Raw genomic sequence first — 18,443 nt, 5'->3', positions numbered from 1 at the left:
CAGCCTCTTACGTGTCATCCACCGTTGGATTCTTCCACGTGTCCACTTGCCCCATCGCAGCCGTTCCCACTAGCCGAAACTCGAACCTTCCCGTGTTTGCGCCGCGTCAGCATTTTATCCAAAGCTCTCACGTGCCTCCAGCACATTTGAGGTGGGGTGGAGTACAAGCGCATGAAATTGACACGTGTTTATTGAACATATATAATTAAGGTAGCTAGCAGTAAAAACGAAAATTGATTTCTCTTCTTCTGGTCCGACTCGTACGGCTTAGATATTTTGGTGTTTGTTTGATTAATTCTTCGTTTTTTCGACTATGGTTCAATTGATGAATACTGTTGAAGTGTTGCCGGAGTTGCAGTGGCGGAAGGGGAAAACGGCGGTGGTGAAGCTGGAAATAGAGGATGATTTAGATGAAGCACACGGCCCACTCAACAAGCGATCAAAGCTTTCCTCTTCTCTCCAAGTTTGTTTTCTTTTCGTTATCTCCCTGTTTGTTTTATTTCACATACTGAGTTTCTGTGTTACCTTTATTTGCATATTTACAAACATGTACTCACGCTTTTTGCTATTTTGTTTCCCGGAGATGTTTTTTTCCCTCTTCTGTGCCAGTTTGTTGTTTCAATTTTCAACTGTCTTTGTGTTTGTGCTTTGCTTGCTTTTTAGAACAATAACAGAGAGATTTTACTCCTTCCGCTTCATTATACAATATATCAAATTGGCTTTAGCATAAGCCTTGTTCAACATGCCATGTCATTATTCCTTGAGTAAGTCAATTAAGGGAAATTGATGACAAATAGGATGTTAAGATTAAAGAGTTTGTAAATATAGAAAGGTGTAGCAAATAGAAAAGGGAAGAGTGCCAAATAAAAGGTAATGGAGGGAGTATCTTATAAACATCTGTAGCAGAATGACAGTAAAAACTTATCCGGTGTTTACACCAAATCATGCTAATTTATCATGGTTAAGTATAAATTAAGGTGAAAACATATATTAATTAACTATGGTTTAGTGATAAGAGTGTATGTAAAGATATATGTCATATAATCATTGGGTTGGTGTAAATATCGGGTGTACGTAAGTTTTACCATTGGTCAAATTGGGTATAAGTAGTGGACTCATGCTTATTGATGTATTATTACTGGCTATGCCTTTTTATACTGCTTTAAGGTGATTCCTGGGACGCTTATTGTATGATTAGCTTACCTGAATCCGGATCTTTTTGCTATAGCAGCAATTGAGTGTAGGAGCTGACGGTTTCCCAGTACCACCATCGCAGTACAACCCGCTAGATGAGCCCAGTCCATTAGGTTTGAGGCTGCGGAAGAGCCCATCGCTGTTGGATTTGATCCAGATGAAGCTTTCCCCGGGGAACAACCCCAAGGTGGGAAATCATGGGAAGAAGGAGCAGAAAGGAAACTCTGTAACTACTGAAAAACTAAAGGCTTCAAACTTTCCTGCCTCAGTCCTGAGAATTGGGAGCTGGGAGGTATTTTAGTTTCAAAAATAATATGTAATTTACAAATTGCAGTTTAGAAGTACTAGTAGTGATTGAAATTCTGTTTTGTGTGCAGTATAAGTCAAGATATGAAGGGGATTTAGTAGCAAAATGTTACTTTGCGAAGCATAAACTTGTTTGGGAAGTCCTTGATGGCGGTCTCAAGAATAAGATAGAAATCCAGTGGTCCGATATTATGGGTCTGAAGGCAAGTTACCCAGATGATGGACCTGGAACCCTAGACGTAGTGGTAAGTGCTAATGGGTCGTCTCATTTGCTGCTGTTATTGTTAAACTATATGCTATATGAGAATTGGCAAATGTATTTCTGCAACTCTTTTCATTGTCCTTAAGGTGATGAAAGGACTAAGGGATTCTTGTGTTGCAGCTAGCAAGACAACCTCTTTTCTTCAGGGAAACAAATCCACAACCCAGGAAGCATACTCTGTGGCAAGCAACATCTGATTTTACTGGAGGACAGGCTAGCATACACAAGTATGTTTCTGATATTGTTTTTAGTCATTAGCGATTTCTTGTTTTCTGTATGAACCAGAACTTATAGTTGTTGTTTTTACTAATTTTCCTTTTTTTCCCTGGGCACCAAGTACTCTTCGGTTGCTTATTTTAGCCGGTTGCTAGGAGTCTAGGACTATGAAAGTATCAAGATAATGACTGAAACTTAATTGCGACCTCCTCGGTAACTGTGTACTTTAAGTCCTAAAGTGAGTCATTACTGATTTAATGTTGACATCTGGAGTTTGAGAAAGCTTTGCGGATTATGTTGGGCCTCTTTATGCCTTTTTTTCCTTTGGATGTCGGGAAACTTTTCACTAGGATCATTCTACCTCTATTTACTCTATGAAGTTAAATAGCAGCCTAGCGCAGCCACCTAACCCCCATTTTTTGCAGCAGCAGTAATCCAGAGGATCTATAATTTTTAAGTCTTTGCATGGACTTGATTTAATGGCACTGCTGTTATAAGCCTGCTTAGCTCAGCATTACTCCTATTTATGTTCGCAATTTTGTAGCATTTCCTTGACCATTATCTTTAACGTGGTTCAGTTTTGATGTTAAACCCCATTTTTATGTTTTCCTTTTTAGGCAACATTACTTACAGTGTCCACCGGGCTTGATGGGAAAGCATTTTGAAAAGCTCGTTCAGTGCGATCCTCGTCTTAACTTCCTAAGTCAACAACCAGAGATTACACTAGATTCTCCATATTTCGAATCCAGAATTTCAGTATTTGAAGACCCAAATGTATCTGACTCAGAGTTTAATCTGAATAATGAGAAAAATACCCCCTTTCTCAACTTGCAAGGTCCTGCCTCACCTTCAGAAGCCTATTGTTCTACCTCAAAGGCTGAGCAAGATGTTGTTAGAAGACCATTGGAAGGTGTTCCTCCTGAGAGACGTTCGCCAATCTCAGGTAATAATATATTAATAATATTCGTTTGGGTAGGAACCCGAGCCTTGTAACAAGTTGGATTTATCTGTTTGATTCATCTTCGAGGACGTCATATTTCTTATTTGTTTTTCTTAAAGTTTTGTTGTTCGGGTCCTGGTTTTATTTAATATATTACATTCTTTTTCTGTCGCTACAGTTCTCGTTAGTTACTTCAACCTAGCATCTAAGGACCATTGACACTTCCAAATTATGTTGATGCTCTAAGCTGGATCTAACTGATCCTGAACTAATGCTTGTACCCACACAAGCAACCATTATGGAGGTTTGCTGGTCTTGAATCTGTTTTAATTAGTTTTACTGTTATGTAACCTGCAGTGATGGATACAAGGGCAACTCAACATGTTATGAGTAGAGATATGGAGAAATTGAAAGGTCTCAGTAACCTGGAGCAGCTTAAAGTGCCTGGTCTTCATCCTTCCATGTCAATGAAAGATTTAGTGAGCCACTTTGAACAACGTTTCTCCGAGCAGGGTACATCTGAAGATATCAACCTGTCAAGTGATGAACGGCAAAGCTTGCAGATTCTGGAAGATATCTCGAGGTGCTTGTTTAGTGACACTCAGAATATGCCAGAATCAGATGAGAAATCCCTCATGTCTAGGGTGAATTCTCTGTGCTGTCTTATTCAGAAGGATCCTGCAACAGCTCATAAGAGTGAGAGTTCAGGTTATGTTGCTGTTGAAGGAAATAGAACTGATGAATTGAGTTTCTTTCCCGTAGCAGCAAGTGTAGATAAGGTTGAAGATCCTTCTACAACAGAGGATAAATCAAATGATCCAACTCCGTCAATGTCGAGAAAAGACTCCGTTGGGGAGTTGTTGATGAATCTGCCAAGGATAGCATCATTGCCTCAGTTTTTGTTCAATATCTATGAAGATTCTGAATACCAAGCTAGATAGCACCTGTTTAGTTTATCATCATTTGAAAGGATGGTGAAGTTAAATCTTGTATATAACAAGTCGTAGTGCCCTCGAAGACACTGCTTAGCTATACTGACTTTTGAATTTGACATGTTATCTAGTCTTTAGATGTTGTGCAGGTAGTTCAATCATCTTCTGTTTTAGTTGGTACCAACATATAATGTTCTCCAAGTGGTTCAAATATTTCTTGTTGACATTCTTTCATGATTTTTCTCTAAGATCGGTGGTCACAAGCCTGATCTTATTTTGAACGGGATACATTTGTAATTTGGTATCAGAACTTTGGCAAAGGCGTAGAAGCTCGCGTTGAAGGCATTGATTTAATGGTTCGGGATATAAGGGACAATTTTGGTGCAGTTGGATATAAGGGACCATTTTGGTGTAGTTTGTGATTGGATATAACCGTAGAATAACTCTCCTATGCACATATCACTCTTTGTGACACATTCCATATTCTCATCATCGACGCTATCTAGACTCGAGGCTTGGCTAACTAAAGTTAATCGGACGAACACCAAGGACTTTCGATAGACTTAATTCGTCCCTAGAAGTTGTCATATTTTTCCATTATAGTTTTAAAATTCAGTTATTACTTGTTCCGTTGAGCTAAGTCCTAACAGTTATTTTTCTGAAGGAGCGGGAAGAGTGTACGAATTGGCTTCGTTGCTTCGGTCAATTCAACAATATAGGAAGTCACAAAATCAGCAGCTAATATATTTTGGCCATTTAGAAGGCTTCTAAACTCCTTAATTTTCTTTTTCTATATGATAAGAAGTTTTATTTCTCTTTTTTAATTTAGTTCTGCGAAAAGGGACCCGTGTTGAAACTTCTGGTTGTTGCCTTGATGGAACTGGGTTTGATTTGTCCTTTCGCACTCTACCCTATAATATTTTTGACTTTGAATGAATACACAAGCACAACAGCTACTACGTTTGAACAGACACCAGGCACAGTTTAATATTGAAGCGTCTTAACACAAACAAAATATATACACCATATTATAAATATTCTTAGAATTAAACAGTACATAATATTGCGAAATACTGGTGGTATTCTTACACAGATATTAATACATCTTGACAGCACAACAGAAACTTACTATATCCGTCCTATTATTGTCTAAAGAAGTCTACAAAAGAATAAAGAAGCCTACTAACTAGGAATCATCTGTACCTTCATCATCAATGCCATCATCGTTCTCCTGTATCATGTTCATAAGGACATTTATTTGGCTTTGCAACATAGCATTTTGCCTCTCTACATCGGCACGCTTGCTTCTTTCTTCCAGCAGCTGTATTTGCAGATGTTCCAGACATTGAGCATCTGCTTCTAACTGTTCGTTCAGACCATCTATTTCACGATCCTGCAGCATTATCACATGCTTAGTGTTTCCATTGAATATAAACTGGACAAGACGAAAACTTGAACAACAGAACATGCAGATTGGAGAGAAAATGGTCATTTTGAGAACAGCACCTTTCTGTTCATTTCCTGTAGAGCGATTCTTCGCATACTTTCAACAACATCCACATTTACAAGCTTCCGTTTCTTTCCAGCAAGCCAACCTTTGGGGTAACATGCAGCGTCAAAATCAGGTGGAGGGAGCAAAGATTCAGCTAATGGCCTTCGCCCATTTGCATTCGTAACCGGTTCCAATGGTTCAAATAACGCCTTTCTACGCTCGGAAAGTTCAGTAGACGGGTTGAATTCCTGCATCTTTTCATCAGCTGAAGACTCTTCTTGTTTTTTAGGTGTTTCATCAGCTTTAGCAGTCACTTGGTTGTCCAAGTTCTTCCCACTGGCTACTAGGTGAAGTATTTTCTTAGCATGACACAGGTATTATACAAAATGTGAATTGTGTAATGATTCCGCTTATAGTCATTACTCTATGAACTTTGTGAAGCATGACATGCAACAGGACTTTTGACAAAAATAGCACAACTATAGTATGTTCAGAAGTTGTTGACCGGTTCAAATTCAAAGATCAACTATGAGCATGATTAGAACTTAGAAGTTCGCTATATAATGAAAGCACTTGAACTAAAACTGACGGGGTTTATAGAGGTCACATGATGTGGAAGGACATTAATTTCTCTTCTGTTCAGCCACTCTCATGTACATAAACAATTCCTTATGCAATCAGATGTAGGTATTATAGCATTTTAATCTGATACTTTCCCTTGTTCCATTGCTTATCTTTCCATTATTTTTAGAGATTTAACAACAGTCCTACACGAAAGTTTAACAAAAGTCCAATACGCCTAGCCCGTTAGCATGTTGTAGAAATATTACTCCACTTAAGAAAATTTCCATACAAAGCTCAAGAGTTCATCTACCACTAATCTTCTCCAGTTGATCAGGGAAGAAATAAGACTGCTATTTGACAATCATTCTTGAAAAAACTATCAGGGTATCATTCAATAAAAAGATCCAAGTAATTTAGCTGAAACTTTCTTATTTTTTATTTAGAGAATTCTTCTCATGTCTTTCTAAAGGTAGGTAAGTCATTTTTGAAGGCATCTCCAAGAATATCCAAATAATTAAAAGGGTCCACTAAGGGAAAAATTTACAGAAGTCAACAATGCAGGACCAAGTCATTATGTCTAGAATAGATTCGTGCGCAAAAGATTAGTCTTTTAAGAATAAAAATACGATTACAGGAATTTGCCGTAGTTTATACAGGGAAACTCCTTAGCAAATACTAAGGTGAAAATTCACAGAAGAAACATGTAATGAATTTATTAGGAAACGAGTGCCAACTCATCACGACAAAGACAACCAAAAATATTAAAAATCAAAATTATTAATGCCAATAAGCTAATTTTCAAAATTTGATTTATATTCAAAGATCAAGCTTTGTAATTAGCTATAATATAGAAACTACGTGTCGGCAAAGGCGCCACCAAATCTTGCTAATGTTGTACGAAACCTACCCCTACCCCCAACCTCTAATGTCCTAAACTACCACTTTCCCCGAAAAAGGAGAGGAAAGAAAATAATTTAAGAAAAACTTATACAGAGGAAAATGTAAAGATACTCACTTAGTAATCAAAAAATTCAGAGAAGTATAATTTCACTCAAAAAGTAAAGAAGTAATCCTAATAGAGAAGATATCAAAGAAAGCATTTTCCTAACATTTCCAGAGAGAGAGATCTAGTGTTTTGCATGCAACTCACAGAGAACAAGCACCATTTTTTCACAAATTCCGTCATAAAAGAATATAAATACTTGTAATCAACATGTTCATTAGTTTAATTAATCAAAATTACTAGTTGACGGAGAAATAATTAAGAGCAAGGGGTGAGAGAAGTACCAGATCGTTTCCTAGACTTCCAGAAGACAGGAGTTGAATTAACTGGTGAAAATCCCTCCAAAATTCCTTCCATCTTCAGCTTCGTTTCCCCCATATATATATATATATAAGCCCCCTTTTCAACTTTCAATAAAACTCATCCAAAAACAGAGAGATGAATAAAAATAAAAATCTAATTTTCTTATAATTCTACAGTTCTATGAGCTATGAAGAGAGAGAGAGAGAGAGAGAGAGAATCGATAGCGTAGGAGTTGAACTTAGTCTGGTTGTCGCTGTATGTGTGAGGAAGAAGCGTTATTACCCACCTATTATTTCATCACACAACAAATATTGAGGCCTTTTTTGACAAGTAAACAAGATATGGTTAGAAAGAAACATAGACGGTGACGAAACCATCAAGGCAATTCACGGTCCTGATTTTGTTGTTTTTTTGTTTTTAACGGTGATGTTTGTTTTTCTTGTTTTGTGTTCCTACTTCCTATTCATGCCGGACCCCACCCCTTATTTTATGTATTTATTCCCCAACATAAATTAGTATTCATTTTTCTTGTTGGGAAATTGTGATTTTCTTCTCTAAAAAATAAAAACACTGGCGGTCAAACAGTGTCCAAGAATTTAATAACAAAAGGATATACGGGTATTTGGGCAAGTGCACAGAAAACCAGTTTTAGAAATTAATCTGTACTTATTAGTCGGTATTTATTTTGTAAATAACAGTCTTATAAAGTGTCATTTTTACGGGTTATCGGTATTCTCCATCACTTCGGGCCGAACGTTTAGCCCAAAGATAATGGATTGAGCATTTAAGCCAGCTTATTCTCTTTATTATTTGAATTATGTTTCCAAACTAACAAGTTGTTTTATAAATATCCTAAAGAAAGAAAAACCTATGTATTAAGTTCTAATTATGTCGGTGCGTTTACTATAGGTCTAACATTTTCAAGTCAAGGTTACAAGAGATTTATATGCTAGTAAAGCTATAAAAAAAAAGGGGAACTTCTAAGGCCAATGCCTTATTCTTTATACCTGCGCAAGGCAACATGTCAAATTTCCCACCAGTTTCTGATCTCCCTTTGACAAGTTACTTTTAATTATTATAATACGTGTTTATGTTATGGTTTTAATATTACTTTCGGGAGGGATGGAAGGTGTTGAAGAATTAAAAATACGAAGTCCAACGTAGAAACAAAGGACTATAACCCGATCCTAAGAAAATATGAGTTCCCACTTGAATGTATGGGTAGCAACAGAGACAATGGTTCAAATACCTCCTCATTGTAGAACCGATCCTCGTCACTGACTGCGGTGAGTTATCCACAGGAGTAGAAATCTAATGGATAGGGCTCCTAATGAATAAATTATAAGTCATTGTTGATGAGATCAACTGTAACTTGGATACAACAACAACAACAACAAAAAAAAATCCAGTATAATCCCACAAATGAAATCTGGGGAAGGGAGAGTGTACGCATGCCTTACACCTACCTGATGAAGGTAGAAAGACGATTTTCAATAGACACTCGGCCCAAGAAAATAGTTGTAACTTGGATGTTCCAGTTTAATAGTTCTGTCATTCACAGGGGTCAAAAGCTGAGGTTCTATGTAACTTTACATAATGGGGATAATCTCTACCCATGGGGCTCTATTGTCACCACCTCCTATATGTACAGTTCCACGAACTATACCCTAATCCTGTTCACACCCTTTACAAAAAGTTGGGAGCCCTTTCATTGTCTTTTGCAATGTCAGATTACAAAAACTCCCGTCCCAAACAATTTGAGGAAACAGATCATATCATGTTTCACCTAAAGCGCAAGGAATGCAAGGAGGGTTTTTTGACTGGTCTTCTGGCGTGATAATCTGCAGACAATGGTCATGAAATACATGTCCACAGGGAAGAACAGCAACAGCAGGTGGAACAGCGGGCCGAGACACAGGGCCTTCCGGGTTGAATGCCACATCCCTCTTGCACAACATGCACTTTTCTCCAATGGGTTGTTGAGCCGATTCTTCAGAATCTGCTAAGATTTTCCAACATTACAATGCTGTCTCAACAGTAAGCAGTAAAATGGGTACAATGAGTGTAAGCAGCTGTGTATGGCTGTCCACAATGCCTTGTTTCTATTACAAACATTCCATTCAAGGTTTTCCTACAAAGTTACAGTTCAAAAAAAAAAACAGTTGATCTGTAAGTTTGTAGGAGAAACTTGAATAGAATGTTTGTAATAGAAACAAGGCATTGTGGACAGCCATACACAGCCTGATTGATAAACCATAGAAGAGAAATGACATAAAAATAGATGGTGGAGTACATTACATACTCAGCACATTATACACCAAAGAGCTACACCCATATAGCACATGTAATTGATTGACTATTATACACCAAAGAACAACACCTTGACTATTATACACCAAAGAGCAACACCCATATAGATCCGACATGACATGGTGTGGACAGTGGCGGAGCCAGGATTTTTACTAAGGGAAGTCAAAATATAAAGAAGTAAATACACAAAGAAGACAAGGGGATTCAACATATAGTATTTAAACATAAATAACATTTTTACCTAAAAATTTCCAGCGAAGGGACACCTTGGACAAGGGTGCCTCCGCCAGTGGGTGTGGAATACACACCGGGTTTGCTCAATTCACATAGGGTGTGTTGCCCACAACTATGAAGGAGAAACATAGGCTCGTTGTTTTTTCGTCGCCGCCTTGTGTGTGTGTGTGTATTCGCATAGAGTACTAGAAAACTATCATCTAATAAGATACACTTACGGAATAAGATATTAGATACTCCCACCATTTTAATTTATGTAAACCTATTTGACCGGGATAAGAAAAAGAGAAACTTTTGAAACTTGTGGTTGTAAACATGCCATAACATTTCTGAGGTTATAAATCTTTTGAAACTTATAGTGTACAACATGACATCATTTGTATGGCTGTGAAAGCTTCTCATTAAGAGTAATATTGGAATACTAAATTAAAAGTTTCTATATTAGAAAAGAGTTCATTCTTTTTTAAACTGACTAAAAAGAATAGGTTAACATAATTTGAAAAGGATGGAGTATTTATTAAGAATATATTCAACGATATGTCTTGGTTTAGTGACTTCTCTATTTAACTACTAAAATATATTCCTATATCAAACTATACAATTATTAACCTATCCCAGCTCCTAATCTTGAAATTTAGGTGATGATGACAAATCCAACATCTAAATCTGTACCTTACAGTATACCTGCACATGGCTGGCCATGTAGCTGACGTCTATAGTCACATCTATGGTGTCAAAACTTGTAATTTACAGCGATATAGATGTCAGAAGAAATAGAAACACAACAGAGATGCAGCACATCAACATATATAATACAGCTAGATGACTGATCAAGGCAGAGCAGGTGAAGAAAACACTGACGTCCTCCAGGATGAACTCGTGGAAATGCTAACGAACAATGTAGGTCGTGTACATTTCCGTGGTGAAGAAACAAATTGCACATTGTTTACGAGAGTTACAACACAAACCACATTACAATGGAAAGCACAAGAAACAGTATCTTGAAGATCAAAACCTAACAAATTAATTACACTTCAAAAATACAGAAAACAGATGTGAGATAACTTGAGATACCTTGGCACTTTACATGGGGCAAAGGAAGAGAAGGAGAAGAGGCAGGAACTGGAGCATTAGAGCTCTGCCTCTGTGCTATCAGCTGTTGATATCTATGTTGAGCCAATGTTCTCCTTCGCTGACACGTAGGAGCAATTGGAGGGGGGGCTCCATTTGCTCTTCTTTTAAGGGAAACATGGCCATGAATATTCGAAGCCTGAGGTGTTGCATCAACCTTTGAAATTGGAATGCCTTGACCTGGGTGTAGCAAATGTTACAGAGTAAAAATCAGGAATCAGCATGTTTTGGCACTATAAAGTGCATGCCACCAAAGATGCAAATGAGAGACATTGTCAATGAAATAACCAACAACGAGAGTTCCTTAGAATGGGTTTGTGGCGTACCAGCATGATAGGGTAGTCCAGTAACATTATACTTAGCTGCTGAACCACCATGAGGCTGACCTAGATGACATCAGAACAATCTCTTCAGATGTTATGCAGAGGTCAGATCACTTTGAATTCATAGAAAAACAAACTGGAGCATTTATCTGATATGAACAAAGTTAGCAGATACCCATAGCCAAAGGGGGGTGAAGAAGTCCAGTGGGGTGCATGGTAGGTCCATTATCTCGAGACTGATATGAGTTGCCTACAATATTATTGCCATCGGAAAAAAAAATGAGAACAGCATTTGACAAAAGGTAAAATGTAAACTCAGCTGCACAATGTTCTGATCTCAAAGTTCCATGGATTCGCTTATGAGTATGTATCCAATATGGCATAGTGGAAGTATTTGCAAAAGGTGCATTTTTTTTCTGGTTTTAGTGTATTCTGAAGAATCCACACAATACACACACCTGTTCAACATGGGAACGTCAAATCATATTAAAGATCCATCTAACGCAGCCTAATCTGCCTCAGTATTTCAGCAAGTCCAAATAGCTATAAATGAAGTTCAACCACTACAACTGATGGACATAATCATCATCCTCATTTTGATTATCATCCTGCCACATTATTTTTCCCCAGCAGTGCCTAACCAAAATTTTCATGGAAGCTTAATATGTTTTTGGCTTCTTTTTTTATCCGATAAACTCATTCTTAAAGAAGATATGATATTCTTTTTTTAACATATAAGTACAAGTGCATGCCACAATAGTTCAACATGATTTACCCTTTCTAATTTGCTGGATGCCTCCCATCCCGGGAAGAACACCTTCTCGAGTAGCTTGAGAAATAACCCCATCATTAAGCTGGACACCTAGCCTCTTAGGAAATTGATTGCCAGGGGCAGGTTGGATGCCACTCCATCCCGCAAATTGAGCTCCCGTTCTTTCAGGAAATAGGTTATCACCCCAAGGATGCGGAACATTAACAAAAGATTGCTGACCTGAAAAAATTTGGTCATAACAATGTTACGTACCACAGTAAGTCAATAAGATTGCATTAGACTACTAGGCAATTTGTGAAATCCAGTCAATAAGATTGCATTAGACTACTAGGCAATTTGTGAAATCCACAAGGACAAGAATACTAATATATGATTCGACAACAACAACGACCCAGTGAAATCCCACGAGTGGGTTCTGGGGAGGGTAGTGTATACGCAGACCTTACCCCTACCCCGAGGGGTAGAGAGGCTGTTTCCGAAAGACCCTCGGCTCAGGAAGATGAAAACAAGACGAAAAGAGACAATATATCAGTATCATCAATAGAAACCATAGAAAAAAAATAACAGCATCACTAGAACCAGAAAATAGATGAAAAGCAAAACAATAACCAGTAGATAAAGCCCGGCACTAAGAGGAACGAAAGAGTAGTGTGAACTCAACATAAACCACTAACAGTCTAAGACTAAGCCCTAACAGACAAGTCTCACTCTGGCGCGCCGTAGAAATATGCACAACTACCTCCTAACCTACAATCCTAATGCACGACTTCCACAACTTCCTGTCTAGGGCCATCTACTCGGTAATCTAAAGTCACGCCATGTCCTGCCTTATCACCTCTCCCCAATGCTTTTTAGGCCGCCCTCTACCTCTCCTCGTACCCACCAAAGCCAGCCGCTCACACATACTCACCGGTGCATCTGGTTCCTCCTATGAACATCCCCGAACCATCTGAGGCCTTGCTTCCCGCAGCTTGTCATTCATGGGGGCCAAGTCTACCTTCTCCCGAATATCTTCATTCCTAATCTTACTCATCTTAGTATGCCCGCACATCCACCTCAACATCCTCAATTCAGCTACTTTCATCTTCTGGATATGCGAGTTTTTAACTAGCCAACACTCAGCCCCATACAACATGGTCGGTCTATCCACCGCTCTATAAAATTTACCTTTAAGTATCGGTGGCACTTTCTTGTCACACAGGACTCCAGACGCTAACTCCACTTCATCCATCCCACCCCTATACGGTGACATCCTCGTCGATCTCCCCATCCCCCTGGATAACCAACCCAAGATACTTGAAACTGCCCCTCTTAGGGATAACCTGTGATTCAAGCCTTACGTCCAATCCCGCTTCCGCCGCTCGACGTTGAACTTGCACTCTAGGTACTCCGTCTTCGTCCTGCTCAACTTGAAACCCTTAGACTCAATGGCCGGTCTCCAAACCTCCAGCCTCTCGTTGACGCTGTCTCGTGTCTCATCAATCAGCACTATGTCATCAGCAAATACTAATATATGAGAGAAACCAAAAAAAAGGTCATGCATGTAGCTGTGAGGACATATGCCATTTACTAGATTGTACGCTTCTCTTCACGATTTTCACTTCAAGCCCAAAGACCTTTATCATTTCGCGTTTTTTGCTTCATGAGCGAAGCCCTGCGCTTTAAAGAAGTATGCACTTCAAACAATGATGCATAGATTGATTCCAGCAAGAAGTGATCAAACTAAAATTTGAAGGAAATGGATTAATATATCCTTATCAGAAAAGGAGTTGAATTAATATAGAATAGTGTAATGTGGGATGCTGATATATTTATTTTTAATACAATATGATTATTATTTATTATAGTACTCAATTCGTATATGTTTTGTATTTTTTTTGATTTATTTGTAAATTGTGTTCTTCACTTCACGCTTTTTGCTTCAACCCCATAGACCTTGTCATCTTTTGCATTTTTCGCTTTTAGAAACACTTGGCATAACACCATTTACTGGGAAAAAGACTTACATAAATCTCTAGAATCTTGTAGAGGAGTTGATACCATGCGAAGAGTATTTAAAAAAGAGAGATAACACTTCTTATTAAATCGATGATTGACAATATATCAGTCAAGTAAATTTCATCTGCAAAATTTCCTTAAAATGAGGTAAATGGACTGTCCATAGTCATGTTTGTTTGGTTAAGGGTGCAAAAACATATCCTAGGATTATCCTGGAAGCTGCCAACTTAGAACATACATGGCAACAAAAGCAACAAATTGAGCAAGTAGACCCATGAATATCTTAGGAATTCTGACACAGCAAGCAGAAACAATCGCTTCTTGTTTTTGATAAACAGCTATTTCAGTTGTCATGCACATACACTAAAATCCCTCGCCTCAAAATAAAAATAATCATCCTTGAAAAGAAGAGAAGGGGAGCCTTGGATCAACGGTAAAGTTGTCTCCATGTGACCCATAGGCTGCGGATTCGAGCTGTGGAAGCAACCACGAATGCTTACATTAAGGTTACACCCCTGGGGATGAGGCCCTTCCCCGTATCTTGCATGAACGCAGAATGCCTTGTGCACTTTTGGGTTGCCTTATCCTTGAAAAGAAGAGGTTATTGTCTACCATAATGATAAATTTCTACTAAAGAAAATAGGATCAAGAAATCCAATCATAATCAACTGTCAGCATAAGCTATAGTGGTAAAGTACGAAATGGATAACTTGATAACTGGTAAATTCAGGAAACAAAAATAGAAATTTATAAACGCACCTAAATGGTCTTGCCTCACTCCGCTGCCACCATGACCGAGAATAAGAGATTCCATGAAAGATTGGTTCCTGGAAATGTTTGGGTAACAGTTACTCTGCTGCTTAATAGTTGGTTGAGCTGTTACCAAACCAGGTTGAGCAGATAAAGGAGCTGCTACCCAAACAGGTTGAGCAGATTCAGGAGCTGCCACCGTTCTAGCATATCCAAGATGAGGGGGTAATGTTGAATTGATGCTAAATGGCAATGAAGGAGGAGGCAAACCACCTTGAACGCACTTGAAGGGATCAGGTTCAGCAAGTCTTAGATCAGCTTTACCAACAGCACCTAAGTTTGTGCTGTTAGAAGAATTAAGCCGCGTGTCGGGGGTTAAGTTAACACATGGAGGTGCACTTATTCTAGAGCCTGGAGCAAGCACAATTTCATCATTGTTTGAAGAGCAGGTTGAAACACCTAATTTCCTGGCTGAATTGGGCAAACCACCACTATCACGATTGAAATTTGGAATACCACCAGGAACACCATGAGCTAAACTTGAGATACTTCTTTTCAAATGTTGGACATGAGAGTTGCTACTTTGTGACAAGACAGCTTCCTCCAGTCTGCTGCTGACCTCTTTGGCACTGAATCTAAACTTTGATCTATTATCTATGTTACTTCCTATTCCAAGGGTCAGAAAACTACCATCAATGTTTTCTGGGGAAGAAAAAGGAACAGGATTGACCTTGACATCATTATGAATTCCTATTCCACTAATACTTTTAGTATTCTGCATGCTATACCCTATGTCAAAAGGAGTTCCACTTGCCTGCGAGCTATTTTGATTAATACCTGTGACTTTCCCAGCCTTTTCAAAACATCCAGCTGCATTGCTTTGCATAGGCATAGAATTCATGCTGACCCCTGGATTCTGAATTCCCATGGACAAGACAGCTTCATTCAAGAAACTATCTGAGGTCAGCATGTTGTTATTCATATTTGAATGGTATATCTCTGCTGCATTTCCCATGGAATGTGGCATTCCTGATGGAGTGGGAAAGATGGGTGCAATATTTCTAACATTAGCCAAATTTGGTTCAAGCTGGTGATGATAGCTATAGAGATTCTTCAAATTGGCCATCTGAAAGTTGTTCATCTCATTAACATTTCCTGGAAGAGGACGGGCCGCTGGCGGAGATACAAAAGGGAAGGATGTGACATTAGCCCCTGAACTGAACCCACCTTGGACAACACCGTTATAATCAACAGCTCCACTTTGTCTGATGCTGAGGGAAAGATCATCAAAAGCATGAAATGAAGTAGGGTCTGGCAAGTTCTCTGGTTTGTCACATCCCATTGAATAGCTTGGATCTGATCAATTAAATCAAAAGGTAAGCTTGACTACTCTCATTCACATAACGACATCCACTTCATAAACTAGAGGAGACGACAAAGAGAAAGAAAAGCATAAAGCGATTATACTTAATGCTCCTCCAATTCTTCCTGACCAAAGTTACTACTATAATTGCACATAGATAGAAGCGAATTCAGGATTTGAACCTTATGAGTTTGAGTTCGGGATTCTACCACAACTCATTTGTTTTATAGGGTTCGAATCAATTATTTGTACAACAACATCAAACCTAGTGTAATCCCACGAGTGGGGTCTGGGAAGGGTAGTGTGTACGTAGACCTTACCCCTATCTTATGAAGATAGAGAGTCTGTTTCCGGTAGACCCTCGGCTCAAGGAACAGTGAACTAAAACAACAAACAATAGTACAACAAGGTAATACTGTAATGGAAGAGAATAACACAATATGTACTAATAACGAACCAGGAATAAGCAAATACAATAATAGGAGAGACTCGCGACTATATGTCAACCTACAACCCTAATACTCGTTCTCCATGCCTTCCTATCAAGAGTCATGTCCTCGGTAAGCTGAAGCAGTGACGAATCAATTATTTGTACATATCTTGTAAATTATTAAGAATATATGCAGGGTCCGAGCCAAAGCTATCGGGTTTGGGTGATCCCCTAGATTGAATTCTACATCCACCCATGAACATAGAAAAAAAGATCTTCTAAACTATTCTCGAGATTAGCCGATTGAACATCTTTTTCTATTGGGGGTGGGGGAGAGGTCCACTTTGGTGTCAAAGAACCTAGAGTATTTTGATGTGAGCAATTTCGAAGAGCCAACTTACTTCCATTGTAGAAGGGTAAAATCAATCACATTTGCTTCCAATTGGCTCAAAAATAAAACTAATGAAACAGATTCAACCAAACCAAAGTAATGCAATTACATCATAGTTGGAAGACCTATAGGTGATACTATCACAAAATACTCAAGGAAAGCAAGTTTAACTATAATAAATTTTTAACCAAATAGATTCCACCGCTAATAAGGATAAGAACAATTACACTATCACCAGATTGACACAGCAATAAAACAAGATGAATGGGCTGCGAATACACAGAAAATGAAATTACATCAAAGTTCACAGTCGAAAGGCCGCAAAATGGGGACACAATGCATAAAATACTTAAGAGAAACCGGAGAATAAAGACTGCCAAAATTCTTGAGCCATCTTCATTGGCCGGGACTGAATTAATTTTCCCTTCACATATTTTTTTTTGGATTGATCGCTATTCAACACCGAGATATACGCAAAGTAAGTTTCTGATATGCCAATGGCGGAAACTAAAGGTTAACTACTTAGTGCAGCAGACTACATATAATGTGACAAAAACAAATACAAATCACGATGTTCTAGCATATCATCAAAGGCCCAAATGACCCACACACAAAAAAAGAAAAAAAAGGAGACCCAGAGACGTAGCAGAGCTAAAATCACTCGGTATGCATAACACACAACTGTCTCTATTGCCTGCTCTTGGGCGTTGTAAACCCTAGATTCCATCACACGGCACTCAAGAATAGTGAAACCCAGAAAATGAAGAAAAGCAGACACCCATAAAATCCTCTTTGTTATTATGAGAACTCAATAACGGAAGGACAACCTTAATGAACAAACAACAAATACAAAAGTTGCAACTTGCAACAATCCAAAGAGTACAACTGACCCTGCACCATAAGGAACTGATCGCAACACGTAATCTCCGTCATTAATTACAAACCCAACCCATCCAAATTTCTTTTTTTATAAATCAAAATTAAAACAAAAGATTTATTCAAAATTTACGAAGATAGATGAAATCGATACGAGCTGGCCCATCGGTTTAGAATAATTCGTACCGGTGATGATTTTGTATCTGATCGGAGAAATTTTCCAAAGTGAGAAATTAGAGAGAGAGAGAGAGAGAGAGAGAGAGAGAGAGAGAGAGGTGGGTTTTAGAGGGAGAGAGTGGTGGTAGCCGGTAGGGTGTGGTGTTTGGGGTTTGAGGGTGGTGTATGTGAGTGCGTTTTTGGCGCTTATCGGGGCTCTATATAAGAGTTTTTAAAGGCTTCGGTTGTGGGACCATTTGTTGTTTTGCTCTATGACACGTGGACTGGGAAAAGCTTACCTTGTTGCTTGAACTTCATAGCTGACGTGGCATCGTTTAATATACTTATGAGCTTTTCATCTTTCCAAGTTAAAATGGGAGGGTAGTTTTGGAGTTAGAAGCAAATTCGAATATAACATTGGCGTAATTAGAACGCGGACCTAGGTAATGGATCAATGCCGTTTAGACTGTCCATTGTTTTTAATTTAAGGCGTTAAA

General features: G+C 38.6%; 3 protein-coding genes across 6 annotated transcripts; 1 reads left to right on the top strand and 2 right to left on the bottom strand.

Annotated features, from left to right (window-relative positions):
• The first annotated feature begins 201 nt into the window (after window positions 1-201).
• Window positions 202-4,084, top strand: LOC104108377 (uncharacterized). 2 transcript variants are annotated; one of them, XM_009617395.4, is made up of 6 exons: window positions 202-463; window positions 1,229-1,486; window positions 1,572-1,745; window positions 1,883-1,989; window positions 2,596-2,921; window positions 3,276-4,084. In XM_009617395.4, exons 1-6 carry the CDS (start codon window positions 314-316, stop codon window positions 3,857-3,859), a joined length of 1,599 nt encoding a protein of 532 aa, XP_009615690.1. In that variant the 5' UTR covers window positions 202-313; the 3' UTR covers window positions 3,860-4,084. The 2 variants fall into 2 exon arrangements, with proteins under 2 accessions (XP_009615690.1, XP_009615691.1); XM_009617396.4 differs by having other exon boundaries at window positions 203-463; window positions 1,232-1,486.
• Window positions 4,085-4,850: 766 nt separating this feature from the next.
• Window positions 4,851-7,520, bottom strand: LOC104108378 (protein HEADING DATE REPRESSOR 1). The gene is made up of 3 exons (XM_009617398.4): window positions 7,194-7,520; window positions 5,357-5,682; window positions 4,851-5,243 (listed from the first exon to the last, which is right to left on the bottom strand). Exons 1-3 carry the CDS (start codon window positions 7,285-7,287, stop codon window positions 5,037-5,039), a joined length of 627 nt encoding a protein of 208 aa, XP_009615693.1. The 5' UTR covers window positions 7,288-7,520; the 3' UTR covers window positions 4,851-5,036.
• Window positions 7,521-8,682: 1,162 nt separating this feature from the next.
• LOC104108379 (uncharacterized) lies at window positions 8,683-18,157 on the bottom strand. 3 transcript variants are annotated; one of them, XM_009617399.4, is made up of 7 exons: window positions 17,977-18,157; window positions 14,740-16,086; window positions 11,986-12,201; window positions 11,386-11,460; window positions 11,214-11,273; window positions 10,831-11,067; window positions 8,683-9,211 (listed from the first exon to the last, which is right to left on the bottom strand). In XM_009617399.4, exons 2-7 carry the CDS (start codon window positions 16,070-16,072, stop codon window positions 8,988-8,990), a joined length of 2,145 nt encoding a protein of 714 aa, XP_009615694.1. In that variant the 5' UTR covers window positions 16,073-16,086; window positions 17,977-18,157; the 3' UTR covers window positions 8,683-8,987. The 3 variants fall into 3 exon arrangements, with proteins under 3 accessions (XP_009615694.1, XP_070053758.1, XP_070053759.1); XM_070197657.1 differs by lacking the exon at window positions 17,977-18,157 and adding an exon at window positions 17,805-17,970; XM_070197658.1 differs by lacking the exon at window positions 17,977-18,157 and adding an exon at window positions 17,805-17,970 and having other exon boundaries at window positions 9,209-9,343.
• Window positions 18,158-18,443: the final 286 nt, after the last annotated feature.

The sequence above is a fragment of the Nicotiana tomentosiformis genome, chromosome 3, assembly GCF_000390325.3.
Source record: "Nicotiana tomentosiformis chromosome 3, ASM39032v3, whole genome shotgun sequence".
Taxonomy (NCBI): Eukaryota; Viridiplantae; Streptophyta; class Magnoliopsida; order Solanales; family Solanaceae; genus Nicotiana; species Nicotiana tomentosiformis.
The sequence above is the reverse complement of the archived record's forward strand: the minus strand, read 5'-3'. Positions and strand labels throughout refer to the sequence as shown.

Coding starts and splice junctions, on each gene's coding strand:
- LOC104108377 (XM_009617395.4), top strand. CDS start 314: ATGGTTCAATTGATGAATACTGTTGAAGTGTTGCCGGAGTTGCAGTGG. Junction 1,746..1,882: donor CTGGAACCCTAGACGTAGTG/GTAAGTGCTAAT, acceptor CTTGTGTTGCAG/CTAGCAAGACAACCTCTTTT. Junction 2,922..3,275: donor GAGACGTTCGCCAATCTCAG/GTAATAATATAT, acceptor TGTAACCTGCAG/TGATGGATACAAGGGCAACT.
- LOC104108378 (XM_009617398.4), bottom strand. CDS start 7,287: ATGGGGGAAACGAAGCTGAAGATGGAAGGAATTTTGGAGGGATTTTCA. Junction 5,683..7,193: donor GAAGTCTAGGAAACGATCTG/GTACTTCTCTCA, acceptor TTCACCTAGTAG/CCAGTGGGAAGAACTTGGAC. Junction 5,244..5,356: donor TACAGGAAATGAACAGAAAG/GTGCTGTTCTCA, acceptor ATAATGCTGCAG/GATCGTGAAATAGATGGTCT.
- LOC104108379 (XM_070197657.1), bottom strand. CDS start 17,847: ATGACGGAGATTACGTGTTGCGATCAGTTCCTTATGGTGCAGG. Junction 16,087..17,804: donor TCAGTTCCTTATGGTGCAGG/GTCAGTTGTACT, acceptor TTAATTGATCAG/ATCCAAGCTATTCAATGGGA. Junction 11,274..11,385: donor TCACCCCCCTTTGGCTATGG/GTATCTGCTAAC, acceptor GATGTCATCTAG/GTCAGCCTCATGGTGGTTCA.